A 24,522-nucleotide genomic window follows, 5' to 3' on the forward strand; every position below is an offset into this window, starting at 1 on the left:
CCATCTAGCAACCTGCCCTTCTGGAGACTTGAATCTCAAAAGCCATATCAGTGCGGCATGGTCCGTTCTCAAGGGAAACCTTCTTCCATACAAATACTTGTGAAAGTGTTCTATGGACTTCACCACTGCCAAAAGCTCCCTCCTGGTGACACAGTAATTTTGCTCAGGTGCTGACAGTACCTTACTGAAGTATCCGATCACATGTTCTTCTCCATCCTGAAGTTGAGAAAGGACTCCTCCAATGGCGGTATTGCTGGCATCCGTGTCTAGTACGAATTTTCCGTCTGGTCGTGGATAGCTCAATATGGGTGCGCTGCATAATTTGGCCTTCAGCTCTTCAAAAGATTTCTCGCAGTCGTTGTCCCAAACAAAGGTTCTCTTGTCTTCGGTCAATTTAGTTAGTGGTTTGGCAATATTAGCAAATCCTTTTACAAATCTTCTGTAGTAAGCGCACAGCCCAAGGAAGCTCCTAACTTGGTGTTTATCCTGAGGTATTGGCCAATCAGTGATAGCTCTGATCTTCTCCGGGTCCACCGATACTCCTTTGTCTGATACAACATGGCCGAGGTAATTAACCTGTTTGCGGAACAAGTTGCACTTCTTGGGGTTCAACTTGAGATTAGCCATCCGCAGTCGCATGAAGACATTCTCCAGGTTCTTCAGGTGGTCTTCGAAAGATTTGCCTAGGACGATAATGTCATCCAAGTATACCAGGCATGTTACCCATGACAATCCCCTGAGGACGTTCTCCATAAGCCTTTCAAAGGTAGCAGGGGCATTGCAAAGTCCAAAAGGCAGCACAGTGAAATGCCAAAGTCCTGTCCCAATAGAGAACGCTGTCTTCTCCTTGTCCTCAGGAGCGAGCCCGACCTGCCAGTAGCCACTTCTGAGGTCTAAGGTTGAGAATATCTGACATCCTCCCAGAGTGTCGAGTGTGTCATCAATCCTGGGTAGAGGGTAGCTGTCTTTCTTGGTGACATTGTTGAGAAGGCGGTAGTCTACGCAAAATCTTGTTGAGCCGTCTTTCTTTTTCACTAGTACCACAGGTGACACCCAAGGGCTGCTAGAAGGCTCGATGACACCATCTGCTTCCATCTCCTTTATGATTCTCTCGGCTTCGTCACGTTTTGCCAGTGGGAGTCGTCTAGGGGCCTGACGTATGGGTTTTGCATCTCCGGTGTCTATCTTGTGTTGTACTATACTCGTCCTTCCTCTAAGGCCACTTCCGTACTCAAAGACATCTTGCCATCTAATAATAAAGTCCTTTATTTTTGCACTTTGTTGATGCGTCAGCTCCTGACAGGTGCTCTCCACGAAATCTTCTAGCTCCTTCGGTAATCCATTTGGAGATGGCGGGCATGATTTTAGTTGACGTACCACCGAATTAACAGCCACGCACGTTCCGATCGTTACTCCTCTTTTTATCGTAACAGGAAAACCATTCAAGTTCATCAGTTGCACCGGATTTTCATGTCCTAAGTTAAATAAGGATCTGGCGACAAAGACACCACGTCCAAGCTGGGATTCACTGTCACTTGCTGGCTCCAGCAGAACACTTTGCCCACTAGTCCAATCTCCTTCAACTGTAGCTTGAACGATGACCTGGCTGCGCGCTGGTAGCGTTGTGTCTTCCAGTAGAAGTACGCGTGCAGAGATATCTTTTCCACGCCGAAGTATGACATCTTCGTCTCCGAGAGTCACTAGTCCTCTTGACATGTCCAACTTCAGTCCGTACTTCACCATTATATCAGTTGGTTCCCAAAATCACGTCCTCGTCTATGTCGGCAACTAGTGCGCAATGTTTAAATACGCAGCCGCCGATATGGAAGGTAGCAACCGTCTGCCCATAGACATGAGCCAGCTGACCTGTAGCTGTACGTAGAGACCATGATGTTGGTGAAATATCTTCAGTCGACACAGTGTTTGGATTCAGGATGGTCATAGTCGCTCCGGTGTCCAGAAGACAGCTTTGGAGACGCCCGTTCACCTTTCCGTCGATGTAGAAACTGCTTGACTGACTTCCCAGTGAAGCAACTTTAACACTTTTCCTCGGGGCTTTCGAATCACGGGCTGACGGTTGCCCCTTTCCATCAACCCTCCTTAGTTTTCCTGCTTCAGTTCTGATGTAGTCGAAGGACATTTACTCCGGGGATGTCCCATCTGTCCGCAGCTCCAACAGCGTATCTGTCGGCGACGAGTTTTTAGTGCCTCCAGCACTCTCTTCACCAGCTCCTCGATGTCGAGTGGAGATGTAGGTTCTGCGTCTACTACACGGACTCGGGCCTGACCTCTCACCGACTGCCGTACAGCCTCGAACTCCAGTGCCTGTGTCAGTGCGTCACTCAGGGTCTTAGGTCTGGCGAGCTTCACTGCCTGTTGAGTCTCAGGTTCACGTAGACCGTCTAGGAATTTATCCACTGCCAAACTCTCGTAGACATCATCCGTGACCGATGGATAGGCGTTTCTCACCAGACGAGCAATGTCGGCTTCAAATTCCTGAAGTGACTCGCTGGGTTTCTGGATCCGGTTCCGCAGTTGAGATCGGTAAAGCTGGTCCATGTGTCGATGCCCAAAGCGCATGTCCAATCTCCTCACTAGTTCTGGGAAATTCTTCCGCTCCGCCATTGGCATAGCATGCAGAACTGCTAACGCATCACCCCGTAGTGCAAGGCACAGTGCTGAAGCCTTTGTCTCCTCAGTCCACCCATGGACCATAGCCGCTGTCTCGAAGAGAAGCATGTAGTCCTCCCAGGGGGTTTTGCCATCGAAGTGAGGAACGATGTTCTGTGGGGCAACGGCAGCAGTGGTGGGCGCTGGCTTGGAGATCGTTTCTGGGGTGTTATCCTGCCGAAGTTCGTCCGTGCTAGCCGATGACGCAGGTGTGAAGCTTCCCGACGCAGCCATCTCCTGCCTGAGCTTATCAACTAACCTATCTTCTAGATTTTTTTCTAAACAATTAAATTTCTCATCCATTTCATTCATTCTACTTTCTAAACTATCAACTTTGCTCGAATATTCATCTAATTTGTTCAGCATTTTTGATTCTACATTTGACATTTTTGTCTCAATATTAGCTTCAAGGTTTCCTAACGCTTTACTAGTTTCTGACATTTTTGACTCAATGCTAGATTCTAAGTTTTTGTTATTTTCTAACATTTTTGACTCAATATTTGCTTCTAGGTTTGAAATTTTTGACTCTAATGCTTTGCTATTTTCTGACATTGACTCTAATGTTTTGCTATTATCTGACATTTTTGACTCTAAGTTTTTAAGCATTTTATTGAAATCAGATGTTTCAAATAAAACATTATCTGGGTCTTCACCTGCATCAATTAAAGCTTGTTTAAGGCGTGCCTGAAGGGCTGATTTAGTTCCACTAGTATCTAGATCTCGTTCTTCTAATTCTCTCCTCAGATCAGCTACTTTTAATTCATCAAGTTTTACACCTTTGAAAGCCATTTTTATGCAAACAATTAAAATAATTTTACAATAAATTATTTTGTCCTTTGTAAACAAATTTAAGACACAAATTGCTAATATATAACCAAGACCCTGATTTTTACTAATATCTAATCCAACTAAAATTAAACTCAATATTTTACTTTTAAAATCGCCAAAATAATCCCACTTCTGACACCAATTGTTGCGGGCTTAGCAGGTTCTTTACAAATAAAACTTGGCGATTTTATAATAACTATTTATTTACACTAAATATTATCTATTTACAAATTTTACAATTGCCTAACACCTAACTAACCCTATCTAAACCTAGCTAAAGCCTATTCTAATTTACAATGTTTCTACTTACAGCTAGCCTCTACAGGAATTATCACTACTTCTGTCACAACACTGTCACTACACTGTCACTAGTGTCACTACACTGTCCTACACCGTTACTACACTGTCACTCTCACTAGCACTAGCACTGGTCACCGACGGGCGCTTGCTGCGAGATTCTCGGAAGGCTTAACTCAACTCAACTGCCGTGTGCCGGAAGACGGTCCCTTATATAAGCTTGCCGTGGAACATTCTAGAGACTACTCGTAGGCTAGACAAAGGTGTTTACAGATCGCTGTGGAAGCTTCTGGTAGATGTCAAAACCCCTATTGACGTAGTCCGTTGACATGGGTCTATTGTCTTTCGGAGAACCCGTGTAAACAAACAATCCTTTTGAGACGACGCCTGGCTATTGTTGCGCGGGGCTCCTGGCTTGTAACATTTTTGTATAGTAGAATCAGAGATGCAATGAAACATATACTGTATTTGCTATTACATTTTTTAGTCCTTGATGCTTTGATAATCATATTAGTTTTGTCTGCTGTCTTTAATGCTAAATTAGTTGTTTGAAATTTTTTATAGTACCTATAGATATAGTTTCTTTAATATTTCAAAAGACTGTATTGATAAGGCACAGCAATATTTCTAAATTTTATAACAGCTGACTTATTGTGAGTTAAAAAACTGAACATGAAAGGATTTGTGATTTAATATAAAGAAGAGTTTAATATAAAGATATTTAAATTTAATAATTAGTATTTTTGCAACTTAAAAATTAAAATTTTAAATGTCAATAATAAATTAAAAGTTTTACTCAAAGATTTGGTCAGTTTTTCTCATATCAGCCTACACAAGATTTAAAATTAATCAAAACCAAAATGGTAATATCCAATATTTACCAGATTTAAAAGTCATTACTTAAACGATTCTATTAAGGCCATAAAAGTTGAATTTTGTTTCTAAAAGCGTTGGCGGATGTGTAACAATTATATGCAAGAGATAAAGATTAAAATGTTTCTATTTTGTGTCCTCTTCTCGTTGCAAAGCACGGGTACAACAGCTAGTAATTATAAAGTAGTTATTACGTTTCTAGTTGTAGAGTTATAGAAAAGGTACTAATTCCTCTCGATGTTGTATTTTGTTTGTTAGTCGTAATTTACGATTATTTGAATTAACTTAACTAAACGAACATTAATGGGGAAGGGGCTTTCTATACCTTCTTATTTTGTTTCGAATATACAAATGTATTTATACCGCCATTTTTATGGCAAAGGTTGTTACCATTGCCCTATAGCTTGCGATTGATTGAACACTATTGATTTTTGAAGAACAGAGGACAGCCTGCAGTATGCTATTCTCTACTAAAAGTACAGTAGTGCTTAACGGGTAGCATTTGTTTCTTGAAGGCTTTTCAGGCTCTTTCACAGTACACAGTACAATTTATTGGTCCCTGCTATATGTTATGTGGGTTTGGCTTAAGTTTTTAAACAAAAAAGACGAGTTCCTAACTATTCTTTGATTTAAGATTGGCGTTTAAAATTAATACATTTTTAGATTTGGTTGCTCCTACAACTAAGTAACAATTCAATAAATAAACATGTATTACGTTGATGTCAAAATTCAAGTTTGTTTATACATTATTGGGTCTACTGTGAGGATCATTGAGTTCATTAAGCCAATAAAGTGTTGAAGTATGTTGGTAAATAACATTTATTTTCTTTTACAATATTATGAAAAAAATATACAAACAATACTGTAAACAGGAAATAAATAATGACTAGAGGAGTTCAATAATCTACGAACAATCCTAAATAAAAATCTATACAAAATACTATTCTTATTCGTCTTTTAAATCTCTCTCTGAGAAAATATTGAAAATTAAATGACTGACTGATTAAAAAACTTACGAGTAAACCCATTGTTTTTGGTATAGAGGCTTATATAAAAATGAAATTATTATGTTGTATACAAAATTCCATATGAAAGGAAACAATGTTTTTTCCAAAACTATGTGGTTACATGTTAACATTCCTCTTTTAATATTAGTCGTAAAAACATTCTTTGATGTATAAAATTGAAAAAAAAACTACCTAATTTAATCATAAGGCTGTAAAATAGAAATTTTTACTGTTTAAAGATATTGCACTAAAGAGGTTTCATATGTGTAACAAAACTATAGGTAGAACAAGTTTATAATTATCTGTGTAAGAAATGATCATCTCATCTTGAGGTTGTCTCTCCCTATCTCAGATTCTATTAATCACCTCTTTGAGTTACCACAGAAATTGTATTGAATTTTTGCCCCTTTTCCACATATTTTCAAATGGTTTTCACTGAAGAAAGTGTAACAATGTGTAACACAACTGTTGGTTAAAACAAGTTTAAAATTAGATGTGAAAAGTTTATTGTCTCAAGGTGCAAGACAATTTTTTTCTTAACATTGTCTTTCCCAGCCTCAGGTTTTTTTATGGACTCCTTGATTGGGGATAAAATTATATTGCACTCTTTTCTTTTTATAGGGTTTTAAATGTCTATAATAAAAGAATGTTTCAGATTGTTCAGATAAACTAGAGGATGAACAAGTTAAATATGGACTGAGTTTGAAATCTTTTGTCTCAAGGTCGTCTTTTCCAAATTTGGATTCTGTTACAGCAATGAAAACCTAGAGCTGAGACAGAAATTTAATTGCACTTTTTCGTTTTCCATAGAGTTTAAATGTCTTTAACAAAACTAAGTATAACAATGTGTAACAAAACTGAAGGTTTAAAGAGTAAAAAATTTGACTCTGTGAGATATTGTTTGTCTCAACGTCTTCTTCCCCAACTTCATATTCTGTTGATGGACTCCTTGAGTTGAGCTAGAGACTCTGCCCCGGCCACTGCAATCATACCCTCCGGAGTCGATGGATCCTCCAAGCTCAGGATCCTCAGTGCTTCCTCCAGGATCCTTACCACTTCGTCCATGATCTTCTTGAACTCCTCCTTCTTTATTTCTCCGTACTCATATCTGTTTCTGTTGTATAGCATCAACGGAACATGAAGCTCATATAGAATTAGGCCTGGAAAGGATGGATGATATAAAATCTTGTGGACCTATCAACTGTATACAGTTGAATGATACTATCTAGGGAAAAGTCAATGTTTTTAGGGATGGTGGGTTACTGTGTTTGACGGATTATTGTGGACATTTTTTCCATCACAATTAGTAAAAAGCAGGGTTTCATGACAGTTCAGGGTTTGAAATCTGATTCCCTCCCCAAAGTACCTTACAACACTAAAGAAGACACAACAACATCACAAAAAGCAATAACATAACAAGATGTACCCATTTTGTGTGTAAGAGTGAAAATTTAAAAACGTACGTTTTCATGTCCCTGGCCTTTTACTTTGTAGATACTGGATTTGTAGTTTATTATTATGTGTTTTAATATTTTTTGGGATGGGGGCAACATGTTACACTAATTTATTTGGTTTTAAATAGGTTCTAGGTATTTTTTTCGTATTTTTAAAGTCTCAAAATTCACGACCATGACGTGTCCCTAGGGTACATTTTCCAACTTTCACGCTGTTTTTAGACTAATTATTCATGCCGAAATATATAAAGCCATATTTTTATCTCATCAATAGTTATTAAACTTACAAAAAAGGAGCATATTAAAATTGTATTGTCATTGCAAACTGACTACCATGACAAAATAAGTCTGTCTCTCGATTTGGCTTCACGACCATTTGGGAAAAATTTTCAACTTTGGAGCACGACAGTGGCAAGCCTGGCGTCGATGGAGTCAGTTGGTTTTAGAGACTAGTTCGGGATGTACATCAGGATTGTAGTGCTGGTCGTTTCGAGTTGAAAGAAGGAATTACAAGATTAATAAAGGAAAGGTTGTGTTTTTTGTAATTTTGGTGTGTCCATGACCATACGTAGTCATTCAATGAAGTAGACATGGTGTTAATTTTTGTTTATAAGATATTTCAATTGCTAGATTAACCTAGAAGTCCACTTTGTATCCTCGAACATGAGGTGCAGGGCTACCGCCAGAACAGAGCCAAATAACACGTAATTTCACGACCAAAGTTTCACGACCATCGCGGGTTTTTTCACAACCAATCCAGCCTTATGGATTATAGTGTGTTTGGTCGTGACAATAACTTTAATATAATTGTAAATTGAACAGTTTAGTTCAATTGAAACACATATTTTTATTATAACTAACAGTATAATTGAAGGATTGTTTAGAAAGATTTAGATTATTCCAGACAATTCATGACTGTACCGCTTGTCCCTGACCATCACGTTTATGATTTCTATAATAAAAATTTCAAAAATTAAAATATTGTCATATTTCAATGTTTTATTTATTTATGTTTTATGTATTCTTGAACAACACGACCATAATATTATCAACAAACTCAATGCTGTACTTTTATTAGTGAAATGATAAAGAGGTAAGGGTAGTTTTTATAGACTGTGATTATGGGTAATATTATAAGCAAACTAATTACAACAGACCAGATCACAAAAATTCTCAAAAAGTGAAACATTCTTGTCCTTAAGGTGTAAGGCTAGGGCCACAATAGGCGACAATTTCAACCTTTCAGTCTACTTTTTACCATACCAGTAAAAATAGAGTTTCGAGATGTTATATTATATTTTTTAAATTGTGTCATTGATTACGGAAATAAATAAGGATCTATGACTGTTTAGTGTTTATGTATGTTTTTGGACGATCTTAGAATACATCAATGTTTTTTACTATTATTTGCAGTATCATACAATTTAAGCGAATCTTACAAATTAAATCATATAGTTCAGGGCATAGTGCAGTGCTCAGATTTTGTCGCCCAGTGACTATGGGTGGTGCCGGTGTATTTTTTTTTTATGATTCACATTTTAAATGTATTGGAATTTAAAAAATAACATTATGTAAATATTTTAGAGTATAGGGCTATGATTTTGGCCCAAGAGGTTGTGAAGGGAGCCTTTTGGCTTGTTACAACCTTCAAGAATACGTAATTATAAAGTGAGATTATATGGACTATTTACAAGCAAATATAATCGAAAAATTCATTAAAAGATACGTAGCAATGTGTGATTTTCACTAACTTTAACTTAAGACTTAACTTAACCGGACCCCCTTTTTGATAGGGGGTATTCCATGCCCCTCAGACCCCCCGGTACTGTGTCGCCCAGTGGAAATCCCTTAAAATATGCTCTGATATAGTTACAGTATTTTCATACGTGCACCGGTGCCTCATATTTCGTACTAGGTCACGTAATAGTTTTTAACCATTTACCTGCAACAAAAGAAATACCATTTTTACTAAATAAAAGTGTTAAATTATGTTTCTAAAACCGATGTGGACGTCTAAATCGTCAGATCACATTTTAATGCTTGATGTTGCTATTTCTTGTATGTCTAAATACCCCCACCGCAAAAAACCTGCAGACTAAGAGAATTTACATTTGTTTGGCTAGATTTCCACTAAAATATTTACTGAGGTGTGCTTGTTAATTAAAATTTTATAGCTTAGTACAAAAGTAACAATATTGCAAAATTTTATTAAAATATATCCATAAACAAGCAAACTACAACAGTTTATTCTCCATAAAAATGGGCATTATAAATTTACAATTGTTTAAATTATCTCCGTAACAGCTAGGCTTTCAACACCGCTTAAAATGTACAAAATTATTTATTTTTTTTTAGCTAACAAAACAGTTTGGAACAGAATTGTGAAATTTATGTTTTAGGGTCAAAAATAAGAAAGACCTCATTTTATACCCCAATAAAGCCCCTTAAACCCCCATTCTCATAGTCTGATCATTCTAATTTGCGAGCTCGTTTTAATTAACGTTGGTTTAACATTTGTACCAAATACCTTTAAAATCTCATCAATTTTGCTTAAGTTATCGCCCTAATGGGCATAAAATATATACACTGCATATGTATATAGATACATATGAACTTATATATATGAATTTGAACGGAGGGTGTTTTTGCCTCTGAGGACCTCAAAACAAAAAATGAAGTCGGTCCCGGGCCTAGGTCCTACCATGCAACCGTATAATAGCTTATTCTCTATATGGAAAATTCGCTAAAAGGATGAGAAACCACAGGTATGGAGTGATTTACCTGAAACATCATTGTTTATGGATGGCGTTTTTGATATTGTAGGGTGACTTTCCCAGTGAATGACCGGTGCCTATGAATGACCGTTTCACTGTAAATCATCTATAATAAGAGTTAAATTAAGACAGGAGTGAAAACAACTAGTTTAGACAATAGATATTACTATATTCTTCATATTTAATCGTAATTTTTTAATTATTGTTAATTATTTATGTTTATTTTGGTGGTTTAGCTTGGACATGTTTTGAATTTTCGTTTTTAGCTTCTGCCACTATAAGAACTCTGCAGGAAAGGCTTATTTCATTACCTTTCTTTTGTGAAAAAGGCTGTTGAAATGGCGATTTATTTGGCTAATACTTTATATTAGGAGTGTATATAAATCTTAATCTATCTAATTCTATACGTAAGCCAAAAAATAAGTTTTTATTCAAGCGGTCACATACTGGAACAGATTCCTGGGCTAAACCAATGAATGACCGCTCGGTCATTTTTACTGGGTTTGGACTCAAATTTACAATTTACTATAAAAATGCTCAGAAATTATTAAGGAATATAATTATCGATATCAGACTAAAATTATAATTCATTTTCTTTTATCCAACCAGTGAATGACCGGACTCTATGTCGTAGTCATCTACTTATTTTTCTAGTAAACATTTGTCATTGAAATGGTTATTGATTTGTGTTTTATTTAGACCAGAGTTACTATTAATCCCAATCGAATATCCTCTTTGGCACTTTAAGACGTTTTTTTCCATCAGCTAATCAGTCCTGCCTATGTTTTCATTTTACATTACATGTAAAATGTTATATACTTCTGATAATGTTTTTATATAGCATTAGGCTTTTTCTTTTAAGCTTTGTTAACATTTTTAAACAATATAAATCCCCCTTTTTTGTATATTACTGATTTTATAAGTGATTTACTAAACCTTCCGAAGTCGGTCATTCACTGTCATAGGACTGGTCATTCATTGGCATGACATCGGTCATTTACTGGACTCATGACTTTGGTGTATAAAAAAACAATTTTTACATGCATAATTGATCTTTTATGGACAATTTATGATATGGGGCAAACCCTTAAATAGCAACCAAGAAGTAGGTGTAATCATATACATAATTAATACTCTCATTTAAGAGCATTGTTAAGTTAACAAAGAATTTTACCCTTAACCGGTCATTCACTGGGCAAGTCACCCTAACTTTTTTGTAGTATTTTTTGATGAGGATTCCTGTTATACCAGAAGAGTCAAATCTCATACATATGCTACAGGACACATGTTAACATGTCGACAACTATTTTGTCGAGGAAAATATTTGTATTTTAAAAGCATATTTTCCATATTTAACAATTGCCAGTCCAAAACTGAACAATATAGATATGAAAATAGAGCAGCAAAGGGTGTGTGAGCGAGCGACTTGTCGCCTTGAATGGCCGGTGCCGTATGATAACATAGGGAGCGTATTTGTCGCCGCGACCAAAAAACGCTCCCGGTCGCGTTTATTTTTCTGTCGCCGGTGGTTGCTGGTCGTGAGTCGCTTAGTGTGGCCGCCTCCATTTAATTAAATATTACGCACTTTCTTTCGTGGTCGCCGAGACTTTGTCGCCGCGACAAAGTCGCCAAGTGTAACCCTAGCCTAAGAGATAGATAGTCAGTAATTGGCACTCACTGTTGGAATTTACGCCTTCCTAGCCAACCAAACAGTCGTGAGACACAATAGTAAACTCAGTAGTAATATTGGTCTGCCAAGTTGTTTTTCAGCATCAGACTAATTTTGGTAACTGTAGCCAAATGGGCTATTTCTTCAAAGTTCTTTAAAAGTAAGCCACAATGAGTTGACCAATTTCAGCTGTACTTTGGATAGCTGCAGAAAACTGTTTAACTGAGTTAGAAAATCGGAAACACATGATCAAGAAAAATGTAAACCAAACATTAAATTTAAGGTATAATTTTAGTTTATTATACTTTTATTTATATTTTTACTATTGATGCTACCAAATTGCACTATTTTACAGACCTTAAAATTGTTCGAAATTACCACTTAAATTTAAAACCTAATCCAAAAATTGTATTTTCAATGAGTTACTGTTAAATATTAACAACTGTACCTTCTAGTTTATACCTATGTCTTTAGTCTATGACCCTATAGAAAGAAATGTTTTTAAAAATTAACCAAGCATGTCACACCTGTTATTGGATATGCGTTTACACCAATGGGATTTTTTTTAAGTAACAGTTTAAACTTATGGTCCTGGTCTATAGTTGTTCTTTTGTTATATAGCATCATTAATTGAAAGCCCAATGACAAATAGCATCTTGGTTCAAAATCCTCTCCGCTCCAAATCAAACCAACCTGACTCTTTTAAATTTTGTTTACAAAATTATCATTAAACCTCACCTCTGAACCTGTTCAGTCCAGGTTTAACCACATCAGCTGTTGCCAGCACCTGGCGACACAGTTCTATCTTCCGTTCCAGCAAGATGTCCGGAAGGTCTGCAAAGGTGTAGCCAGGAGCTCTTCCGTACAGTTGCACTAAGGTGTGACGCAGCGACATCATGTAAACATTACGAGGGTGCAGCACTGACTTGTACTTCTTCAACAGTCTCTCTGTCTCCTACAGAAAAAAATTAGTAGACTAAAACCTACGTCAGTCAGTTGAACTTAAAAAAATATATTAGTATAGTCAAGTAATAGGTAAATAATTATAGAGGTGTTGAACCTAATAGTGTTCAAAATTTTTTTCCAAAATGGACAAGTAACTTAGACAGTAGTTGCAAAGGAAGATAAAAGGTTAATTTGATTTATTAAACGCCAACAAACCAGAGTGTGTAGATATCAACAGGCATGGATTAGTGAACAATGAGAGTCGAGTGAAGGAGATAGATAGTTTTTTGTCATAAAGATCAATTGGATCTTGGTGACAAGACCATTTAATGTCCAATGGTCAAGAACAGTGCTGGGTCCAGCTTCAAAAAATCAAATAGCTACTTGTTTTTTCTCAGAAACGACCAACCAATTACAACTTGGAAGTGCAATGGTGGATCTAGAACTGTCACAAGGGGGGGCGAACCAGGGGGTCTGAGGGGGGTTCAGGGGTACCCCCCGAAAAATAGGTGTAAACTAAGTCTCCAAAATGACAGTTTTATACCCTTTCTTTGTCCAAAGTTAGTGTGACAAATTATTTTAAGCAATGTGTATGCACTACTGTATTACATGCAGTAAAAAATATATGTATATGTTTGCCCGAGGGGGGGGGGTGGTCGCCCCCTTCGCCCCCCCCTCTGGATCCGCCACTGTGGAAGTGCATTATAGGTTGCCATATGTTCCCTTCAGCCTTTTCCAGTGTTTATGTCTACGTTAATCATCTGGGGAGGGGAAAATGTCCCGATTTTTCCCTAACCAACTGTGGTAGCCCTACCCAGCTATGATTATGATAGGTGTAGATTAAGAATTCTACTACTGCTCCTTAGTACTATTCAAACATAACATATCTTAAATATTGTTACCTGAATTTTTATATCTCCTTCTTCAATAGCCTCTATCTGCTCTAGTTCGCTTTGTATCATCTTAAATATCTTCTTCAGGGTTTCAGCTCTGATGCAAAACTCACAATGTGAACACTTCCAGATAGCTTCTTGGTCTGTTTGAACAAAAGAAAATTAGTGAGGCTACAGCTAGGAGGCCAGAAATAACACAGGCTATAGTAGATAGTATGACATGACGTCCGGGGCTGTTTTAAACACATGTATGCTCTTTGGGCTTTGGTGTCCTTATTATGGTATTTATTTATATCATTGTTAATTTTTGTGTAATTTTTTCTAAGCGAATTTCCATTTCCCTGAACAGCAATAATTTATTCTCCATTCTCCATAAGAATAACAAATTTTCAGTTTTATGTCTTTTTTGCACAACAAGGCTTAAATATACTAAACAATCTGGTTTTGAAGCTCTTTAAATGTTTCAGAAAGGAATTGCAAAGTTTTATGATTCCAAGGTCGAAATGGCAGAACCCAATTTTATCCCATATTTTAACCCAATTTTACCCCTTTCCCATGGGTGATCATGCTAGTAAGTTTGCACCAAATTTAATCAATCAGATAATTTTTAGGAGGTATTGTTGGGAGGTATCGTGCTAACGGTCACATATGAATTTGAACGGAAGGTATTTTTGGCCTCCGGACCTCAAAAAAAAACCTGAATTGGTACTGGGGCTGATTTCTTGATAACCTTACCAAGAGGGTTGGTAGACATGATGAAGCCGTTGTCGCACTTTGTACACTTGAGTGTGCTAAGATGAGTCCCCAGCTCCGTAGGGTCAGCACAGCGTTTGCAATCACAGTCAAAGCGTTTGCTGTACTTGAGATTCTCCCTGCGGAGAATGGTGGACTGGATGCTTGAAGTGTAGGAAACTGTCAACTCACCTCCTTCTGGTACATCAATGGTTACCCTCACTCGACTCCTGCAACAAAATTGTTTTATATATAAAACATTGACATTGGATTTGAAGACTATGAAATTTGTGTAACATCACGCAAATCCATAGAGCTACTCTTAATGATCCTTGGTAAGACCTACTAATAAGTTGTATGTACTAATTAAGATACTTGATGAGAAGTAAATTTAAAGTAAGGCTAACACTGTTAGGAATGTAATAAACAGCTCAAGGGTATGTGTTTTAAGGAATGTTGTTAGGAGCAAGCTTCACAGGAATGAGAAATAGTCAACTCTGACACAAGACACAAGAAACATGAAAATTCTGCTGACCAATATTTCATTGGGCTTCAGAAAGTTTCCATACAATAAGTCAATATTAGAGAGTATCCAGACACTTGTTTTATCTTGAAACAGTAGGGTAACTGACCAATATAAACCTTTCACGTCTTGAACATACCTGAAGTTCTCCCCAGCATAGACTGTGTGAGTCGTGTTGGCAACACAGTTGTGTGACATGAGTCCTGTACGAGGATACAAGCCTCGGATGAAGAAGCCATACTGCGTCCTGATCTCAAAAGCATTCACCTCCAGAGCTCCTATTGCCCAATGGATCTCATCCTCGGTAAATCTGCAATTAAGTTGTATTAACAACAAGCAGGCTATAAATTAAAATTATCTTAACACACTCAAAGAACCTCATTTATGTTGTATTTACATAGGACTACAAAAAAAATTAATAGGTACCTACTATCTACACACAAAAGATGGTATAAAAAAGATGGGGGATAAGTTTCTATTGGGAACCTCAATCATAAGAGTCACTTTCCTACTTAAAATAAATACTACTTGCTGCAAGAAAATCTGGGAGGTTTCCTAGTAAAGCACCCCTACATTTATTCACTAATTAGGTTGTCCCTTTTTCATGGCAGTTAAGTGTTAACCAGTTTAGTACTGAAAATAAATAGATTCCATGAAATTCTTGTCACTTTCTTGCTGCAAGTCTCCAGAGTCAAGGCCAGTCTGGTATTGGAGTTGACTTTCTTGCCTCATGGTAATATTTATTCTTTTTTTTAATATGGACTGCATGAAAGTTGTGCAAAGAGAGTTTATCCAATGTTGCCAAATGTTCATCAAATACAGGAGAGGGCTATTTTTTGTGATTACAGTTTTAGCAACATGGACAGTGATAACAGATAAAGATAAAACCATATATATTTTGCTGGTAGTATCTTTAATACCAGTTCAAAGTGTACCACTGACCTAACATACAAGGTTGTGATAAGTATGTAATAATTATTTTACTAAACCTATTACAAAAAAATCATGTACAAGAATACAAAGAAATAATCGTGTTAAATATCATGCATAGCCTTTATGAAAAGAGGTACACAATTTTTGACTATTTTGTACACAGCGTAATCTTTACAAATTTATATCTACGAGCCGAGACTCACCTGTCCGCAAGTTTACACTTGTTGCGCAAGAACTCAACCACATTGACCTGCTCTATCTCCCAGTCGGGGTCTGTCTTGCGTCCCTCTGTGTGAGCCTCCAGATCTTTCACCTCGGCTTCCCATCGCTCCGGGTCTCGGTCCCTTTGTAGCAGCACCCGTAGTGGTGTGATGCACTCAAACTGAGGTGAACCGTTGAGGCTCGACAACTGTTCTTCTGTCTCAGGTTTGTAGCGCACTCCTGCTGCCTTGAATACTGTACACTCTGCCTGACAAATACAATGTCAGCTGTTTTACATAATCGTGAATACACTAATGTGTTTCAAAGTCAATGTTCAAGTTCAATGTGATGCATTGAATCTTGAATGTAGTGTTTTGTGCAGGTTTGTTTTAGGATGGATTTGATTGATGGTGTTTATGTATTTACAGATAAATGCATACAGTCCATAGCCTCCTCTAATACAAGGCAGTGGAATTGTGGAATTCAATGTCGCACTGGCCAACCTATTGCCATGGTAATAGCAGTAATAACAAACGTTTAAACATAAACATTGCTCAGATGCTCCATATTATAAAGTACAAGCTGTTTCAAATTGCTGGGACAAGAATGTTGGTGATGCCACTTTCGTCTCGCCGCGGCCTTGTATTAGAGGAAACTATATGTATACAGACACTCTAGCCTTGTCATTAACAAATTAAAAGAATAAAACAATCGATCAATCGTGAGACTTATTGACTAAACTGCAATGGTCCAACAAAAGCCCAAGTGTAGCAGTACATGTGGTTGTTAACTTGACTCCCAGGTAGCAGCAAATTTAAGGTAGCTTTCATCTGTTTTTGTTGAGTTTTACCACAGAGAATATGCCATTTATATTGTACTAGCTGTACCCGCGGGCTTTGCCCCGTTTAACTTCATAAGTGAGCTCGTTCGCATGGCTCAATCACGTCCTGGTTGACTTAACGTTTAGGTTGAAGCTCGTTCGCTGCGCTCACTTGCCTTCAGGTTAGCTCGTTCGCTACGCTAACTCGCCTCCAGGTTTTGATTGTATTCTATTGTCTGTGCTTTTACTCCCATAGAGTTTGTTGTAAGTGGAAGTTTGGTTACATTAGTCTTGCATCCGATTAGACCTTAGATATTTAATTGGGTTAAACGATTATTTGTATCTCATTAATATACCCATGCAATTCATAAATAGGATCTAAAAAAACTAGTAGTGAGAAATTATTACGTTAAGAATTTTTTTTTATTTGTACACAGCAGTTGTGTTTTATCCAGGACCGCTTAAGTTTTCAGGGGGGCATGTGGTTTTAGGTTTGTTGGGGATGCAAAGAAAATAAAAATTCCCCTACAAGGAAGGGGAAGAGGAGCACAATTATTTCCTGAGCCGTAGCGCAACACATAGAAACCGCAGGCTTCATTTTACCATCGTAAACACTGGTTTTGCAGACTGCTGGCCTATTTTGAAAAACAGTATTTAAAATGTTCAACATAATGACGAATTTGAATGTTCATATTTGTTGTATTACAATAAATATCACAACAATTGATGATTATATTACCGTTACCTGTTGGTGGGCCGTGTTCTTCTGACATTCTTCACCACAGATGGGCCACCCGCACTCGGAACACAAAGTTGACCCGTCCACCGGGCTGTAGCACCCGAGACACATCGGGTTTGACCCGGACTTGGGTCCGACAGCCCAAGGTACCTCCTCCAGCACCTCCTCACCAGCCTTGAGATCTTTAGCTGCTGCGAGGTATCTGCAAGTTTAGCAAGGAAATTTTTGTAGGCTACTATTTTTGTTCACTTCAAATTTGAAATCTTTTATGAATTTAACATACTACGATTGATTGATTCTAATTATTGACACATTCTGTGACTGACCAAGGCCCCACTAGAAAAACAGGCCATGCTGTAGGATCCATGACGTCACACTAGTGGATATATTTCATCGATAAATTCATTGCCATCGCCATTCCCATTTGTTTTAGGTAAATAAAACAAGCTGGCTGTTTTTAAGATTTTAATGGTAAGAGTTTAGTACAACTACCACTGTGACGTAGTGTTGCGCTGCCCGAGCTGCAGCATGGCCTGTTTTTCTAGTGGGGCCTTGGACTGCCTCACAAAACTATATCATAGACTAATCAACACAAGTATGTTTTATCTATGACTATGTTCTTACTCCTTTATTAATGAAAAATTGGCAACAGCTGGTCCATATAGATGGGATATTTACTTCAGTTTCCAATAGTCAATGATAGGATGCTATCTCTTACATAGTCGAGTAAATATAGGCACTTGAGATAGAACAAATTCCAACAAATGGTTTTTCAACGGTTTTTGGTAGTAATAGGTGTAGAAAGTACCAGGAAAAAAGTCTACCAAAATCGGACAACCGGAAGTCGGGGTTTTCCAAGATGGCCGCCATGAGGCCCTCAAATCGACAAGATGACTGCAAATTCGTCGATTCATAGTTCCAGGATTGGCCGATTTCCACGAAAATTGGCAAACACATGTAGAACTATATTTCCAACCTTAAATATGAAAACTAGGCAGACAAAGTAACCCAAAGATGAATTTTCAGGGTATTATGTGCTAAAAAATAAGATTTTTTACCTCAAATATATGTTTTTCTAATATTTTGTACAAAGTTTGTTATAATTTCAAATTTATTTTTTCACCATTAGATTCAACACAAAAAACATAATAATTTAGTATATTGAATCTTTGTTCTACTTCAATTTGTTACAGAGATATTGAAAGTAATAACTTTAGTATGTTTTCTTGCCGAGATAGCTCAATGTTAATCTTATGGAGAATAAGCATAAATATTAATATTATTTTTCATTAAACCTATATAGATAAGACTTTTTGTTCTGCTTCATATTATCTGTTTTAATATTTTTTTAACTAAAAATTCCTTTTTTGGCAGTTACCATTGCAGCAAACCTGCGTATTCGGTTCCTGAGTTTTAATCATAAAGAGAATAAGCAAAAAATCAATTTTTTTATTACTGTAGTCCGAGAAGTATAGAATATTACCTTAAAAAATTGCAAGAAACCCTTTTATGGTTTTATGTTGTAGTGTTGGGTATGCAGAGTAACATAGTAAAAATTGCCAAAAATCGGTCTACTGGAAAACCCCTACAATCAAGATTTAATATGACGAATTTTCTCAACATTGGAAAAATTTAAAAAAATCCACATGCATTTTCATTGATATTGACCACCACCGATATTTATTGGGTGGCCATTTCTTCATTTCGATAGAGAACGTGTTTTTGGCCGTCATTTTGGATCCCCCTATCGGATATAAATATTTTTAAATGTAATGACAGTGTCATTTCAATAGGGAACGTGTTTTTGGCCGTCATCTTGGATCGGCCATATTGGATATAAATACTTTTTTTAATGTAATGGCAATGTTGTGACACATTATTTTAAACTAGATTTTCACGCCCATTCCATTGCCAAAATGAGTTTTTAAATATCATTTTTTCGTTTAAAAGATATATTCAAACGAAAATTCTCCTGCATACATTTCTTAAGGACGTTTCGTATTTTAAACATTTTATAAGATTAGGCCTATTTTTTCTTATATCTCCAGTACATATTAACGCTTGCAGTTCGTTCTAGCCTTAAACATTTAGTAATGTAAGGGCTTTCATTTGAGCTATTGATCATTAAAATCTGACGAGTTAGAGACTAGTTACCAACCCCAACAAAATATTAAATTTCACTTTTTAGAAATACATTTTTATTAAAATATTTATATCTCGGGTTCTTAATACGCCACCAAGTTCTTTCTGGTTTAATATTACTCAGTAAATGTTTGGGTTAATTTTTTTAATCACTAAATAAAATGTGACAAATTTAATATGGGTCTGTCTTATTTAACAATAATTTTTTTTCGAGATTTGTCTTTAGTTTAAGACATATACCCCCAAATCGAAAAATAACTCCCAATACTCTTATGTACTTAACTAAAGACAGATTTCAAATGCAAATAATTTAATATTAAATTAAGGTGCATGACTCATTTTTTATTAATTAGTCAGATATTTTTTAGTAACTAATAAAATAAAAAACCTAATTCTCTACTGAGTAATTTGAGACCAGAAAGAACTTGGTGACGTATTAAGAACCCGAGATATAAATCATTTAATAAAAAATGATTTATAAAAAGTTAAATTTAATATTTTGTTGGGATCGGTATCTTGTCTCTAACTCGTAAAATTTTAATGATCAATAGCTCAAATGAAAGCCCTTACATCATTAATTATTTAAGAATGAACTACTAACTAAAGATAAGGAAAATAATCGTAAAAAATTTCAAAGTACAAAACGTTTAAAACAAAAAAATGTATTTAAAAACGGATTTCGGCAATGGAATATGCGTGAAAATCTAGTATATATAGTAATAATGTGTCACAACACTGTCGTTACAAAAAAAAATTATATCCAATAAGGTGGATCCAAAATGGCGGCCAAAATACGCTTCCCATCGAAATGAAGTACTGACCACCCAATAAATATCGATGTTGGTCCCAAGTCAATATTTAGAAAATTGTGCATAGAAAATGCTTATGGTATCTTTTTTTCAAAATTTGTCCAATGTTGGGAAAATCCGACTCTGCACACCCAAAACTACAACATAAAACCATAAAACGTTTTCTCGTATTGTTTTTAAGGTTATATTCTATACTTCTCGGATTAATAAGAAATTGATTTTTGCTTATTCTCTTTATGATTAAAACTGAGGAACCGAATACGTAGGTTTGCTGCAATGATAACTGCCAAAAAAGGATTTTTTAGTAAAAAAAAATATTAAAACAGATAATATGATGCAGAACAAGAAGTCTTATCTATATAGGTTTAATGAAAAATAATATTAATATTTATGCTTATTCTCCATAAGATTAACATTGAGATATCTCGGCAAGAATACATACTAAAGTTATTACTTTCAATATCTCTGTAAAAAATTGAAGCAGAACAAAGATTCAATATACTAAATTGTTAGGTTTTTTGTGTTGAATCTAATGATGAAAAAATAAATTTGAAATTATAACAAACTTTGTACAAAATATTAGAAAAACATATATTTGAGGTAAAAAATCTTATTTTTTAGCTCATAATACCCTGAAAATTCATCTTTGGGTTACTTTGTCTGCCTAGTTTTCATATTTAAGGTTGGAAATATAGTTCTACATGTGTTTGCCAATTTTCGTGGAAATCGGCCAATCCTGGAACTATGAATCGACGAATTTGCAGTCATCTTCTCGATTTGAGGGCCTCACGGCGGCCATCTTGGAAAACCCCGACTTCCGGTTGTCCGATTTTGGTAGACTTTTTTCCTGGTACTTTCTACATCTATTACTACCAAAAACCGTCGAAAAACCATTTGTTGGAATTTCTTCTATCTTAGAGGCTTTTTTGGGCTAAATTGACTCGTCTATACAGAGCTCTCTTCATTAACCAAGAAGCAAAGGATAAAAAATCAAATTTCAAAGATAACTGGAAGGACTTTCCTATAGACATTGGCATAAGAAAACATGGATCTTTCAAATTATGAACCAAAATGGGGTTTTCATCCGAGTTTATCAGACTTTGTTCATTATTATCAAATAGTAGCACGATATGGCTCCTAAAATCGCTAACATGAAATAGACTACAGATACAGATCTGTGTGTGGAATGTGGAACGTATCCAGCAAAGCAAGGGGTGAGCCGGTACAGTACAAAGGTGAACCCACTACATCGCTGCCTTGGGCCTGAAGTCCGTGACATTACCAACTGAGCCACCGACTCACCTAATTTTAGAATATGGTTTAGAATATCTTAGCTTTATAGAGTGTCCTTAGAGCTATTATTGGTATAATATTGCTAGAATAGATGTTGACTGTACTGTGATTATTGACTGATGATACGGTAAGTAAATATAACAATTAAACTTTATAAAAATAAAAGATAATAAAATGAAATAAACACAAATGAAAAATGTTATACCCTAGTGAATCAAAATAATGAACTAACACTGCTAACAGAAATCTATACTTTTAAAAGTTAAAACTACACTTAATTGGGCGAACAAATTAAAAATACATATTTCATTTGCCACATTTATAACTGCATTTAATAAGCTCAATCAAAATAATATTCAAATCGCAAAGAATAAACATAGATGGAGATGTCTTCAAGTTGCAGGCCCATATGACACTGCCAACAAGGGAATCGCAAGACTGAATTAGCCTGCGAAGCTGCCAGATTCAACATGAAGGATGAGGTGGCAGCCAGATTGAGTAAATATATCAGCTGCATCAGGTGGTAGTGGGAGGTCGTTGCTCTTTTATCACCAATACCTAGTCAATTGGATTCACTGATGATTTAGTGTGAAAATCAATTTCAAACAGTCAATAATTTACTGTGTTTAAATGTCCTTTTTGTGAAAGAAGGAGTTGGTTAGCCTTATTTTACGCTTAATCTGTATATTTGAATGATTGTATTTTCTGGTGTTGTATTTTGTTGGATATTAAAAAAACAATAAGGGATGCTCTCAAAGAAAATTGAAATATTGGAATTGAAATGTAATAATCAGTATCAGCAGTCTGGCACATACTTTCATCAATTAGCTTGTCAACAATGATCATGGGTAAGCAGTAGGAGTAACAACAACAAACAGACACAACTTCAAAAACAACTTTTTGTGTTCAGAGGGGGGGAGGGCAAAACTCGAACTCAAAAGTTTGATGAAGCCAGCAATACTTTCTCCACTGTTCTATTGTTATACTGTATTAGCTAGGGAGGGAAAGTGAAAAATACAAGTAGTACCGGTATTTAAACATTTTAACTTTTTTATAAAATCATGTTCTTAAACAAATTACACAAAATATCAACTGTTTTTTATGAATGTTAGGCCTTGTTAGTTATTATTATTTCATCCAATAATATATCACATGTTCTCTGAGGAACCGGTGTAGTGGTAGGCGGTTTCTTAACTATCTTTGTTCTAACACACACGGGACTCAAGAGAATATATAAAAGCGCTATAGGAAGTGTAACTATAGTAGCAAGGTAGAAATACTAAGTAGAAAATTAACTAACTATCATCAAACTATAGATTTCATTACTTGAAAAAGTTTGTTGAACTCAAAGTCCCCTTTTGGTTGGTTTAGCAACATTATTTGTTGACAAATGGACCTTCCACAGTAATTTGTTTATATTGTGAATGTTTACAGACACCACCTGCATTTTAAACACCTAGGAGAGGCAAGAACCATGTGGCATTCTTTTCTGTAGTTGTCAGACAATAAATGTTATTTATTTTTATGTTATTGAGTTACCTATTGTATAAAACATCATTTTTCAGAAAATGATTTATTTCATCCTAATTAGGCTGTAATAAACTAAGGTCTTACATTTTTAGTTAAAACCAACTATTTTATTTTACTTTTTACCTGCCAACTTTATCATTTTGCTTGATGGTGTAGTTTTTGGCCATTCCCCCAATCTTGGCTGTAAAAGAAATTAAATAGGTAAATTTCTTACTATTGACTTTTTTGCACCACCTACCTACCTAATAGTAACAGTTTTGTGTGTAAATTCAATACAGTATACAAATAATCTGTGTATGACTAAAATACTGTAGATGAGGACAGAAATACATATAGTTTTAAAACAATTAAAACTCTAACTAAGAGATTTATCAATAAAATGTCATGACAAAAACCTGTACATGTATAAAACTTTAATCTGTTCGATAAGATCTCTAGTTCATTTACAAATTCGTAAATTCCTCATTTAAGGCTGAAATTCAGTTATGAAAATACTAATATCGATGTATATTTATGTTTACAAACATATTTTTAAAAACTGAATTTCCAACATTATAAAAAAATGTTATGAGTTTCTGTTGACTTGTTGAGTTTGTTTGTACTAAAAGATCCAAGCAAATATTCAACATTGAAACAAATATAACTTTAGGTGTAAAAATATGACTTGGGTTATTTTTACTAGCTCTTCAGAATCAGCATCAATCATATAATTTAATTTATGTGGAATGCAATCTCTACAAACGCATTTAACAAGTCACTATTTTGAAATTTAAATGGGGAAATCAAGACAATGCAGATAAAATCATTTTAATTTTCAAAATGATAAATAATAATTCCATATTTTATTGTTTTTCAAAATGAAATGTTAAAAACTTTTTTGTTTTTGACAGTATGGTTCCTACATTTTAATACGAGTTTAATAAATGTAAGTATAGTCTACTATCTTTACATTATAGGGATAAAATCCAAATGTAATTGAAAATACAGGAAGTTAATTTCCACTAATTTTTATCGAAGAAACAACAAAATTACTCTCCAAATCATTCTAGATTTAAATAGCTAAGTAACTTAAGATTTTGTAACAAATTTAAATCCCTCCCAGTATCCTTTAATTATTTTACCAGATATTTAAAATTATAAATAAATCAGATATGTATGTCACGTTTTAACTAGAACATGTTGTAGTTCTAAAAATTAAATACTGGTACTAAATTTACTTACTGAAATGTTATTCTTTTAAAAGTTACGCCGGTAGACTACTTTGCACTGAAACACGGGATCAGTGAGTCACCTGTCCCGAACTGAGTGTTCAGACCCACGTTGAGGACAGCTAGAACCTCCGAGACTTGATTTATTTTTAGATCCTCACATTGTTTCTCCTGGCTTATAG

At 35.6% G+C, this 24,522-nt stretch overlaps 1 protein-coding gene across 1 annotated transcript; it reads right to left on the bottom strand.

Moving 5' to 3' along the window:
- Positions 1 to 5,474: 5,474 nt before the first annotated feature.
- On the bottom strand, positions 5,475 to 24,463 carry LOC128990383 (SET domain-containing protein SmydA-8). Its single transcript, XM_054412730.1, has 9 exons — positions 24,354 to 24,463; positions 23,256 to 23,313; positions 17,365 to 17,560; positions 15,802 to 16,067; positions 14,805 to 14,975; positions 14,146 to 14,372; positions 13,420 to 13,553; positions 12,311 to 12,527; positions 5,475 to 6,835 (listed from the first exon to the last, which is right to left on the bottom strand). The coding sequence occupies exons 2-9, from the start codon at positions 23,297 to 23,299 to the stop codon at positions 6,603 to 6,605; spliced, it is 1,488 nt and encodes a 495-aa protein (XP_054268705.1). The 5' UTR covers positions 23,300 to 23,313; positions 24,354 to 24,463; the 3' UTR covers positions 5,475 to 6,602.
- Between the last annotated feature and the right edge of the window lie 59 nt (positions 24,464 to 24,522).

This window comes from Macrosteles quadrilineatus, unplaced genomic scaffold (assembly GCF_028750875.1).
Source record: "Macrosteles quadrilineatus isolate MER2022 unplaced genomic scaffold, UCM_ALF_1.0 Scaffold_3__2_contigs__length_128488019, whole genome shotgun sequence".
In the NCBI taxonomy this organism is placed as follows: Eukaryota; Metazoa; Arthropoda; class Insecta; order Hemiptera; family Cicadellidae; genus Macrosteles; species Macrosteles quadrilineatus.

Excerpts from the sequence above, each read along its gene's own strand:
- LOC128990383 (XM_054412730.1), bottom strand. The coding sequence starts at position 23,299 with ATGGCCAAAAACTACACCATCAAGCAAAATGATAAAGTTGGCAG. Across the intron at positions 13,554-14,145 it reads CATGTCTACCAACCCTCTTG|ACCAAGAAGCTATCTGGAAG; the intron begins GTAAGGTTATCA and ends TTGTTCAAACAG. Across the intron at positions 12,528-13,419 it reads AAGGAGATATAAAAATTCAG|GAGACAGAGAGACTGTTGAA; the intron begins GTAACAATATTT and ends TTTTTTCTGTAG.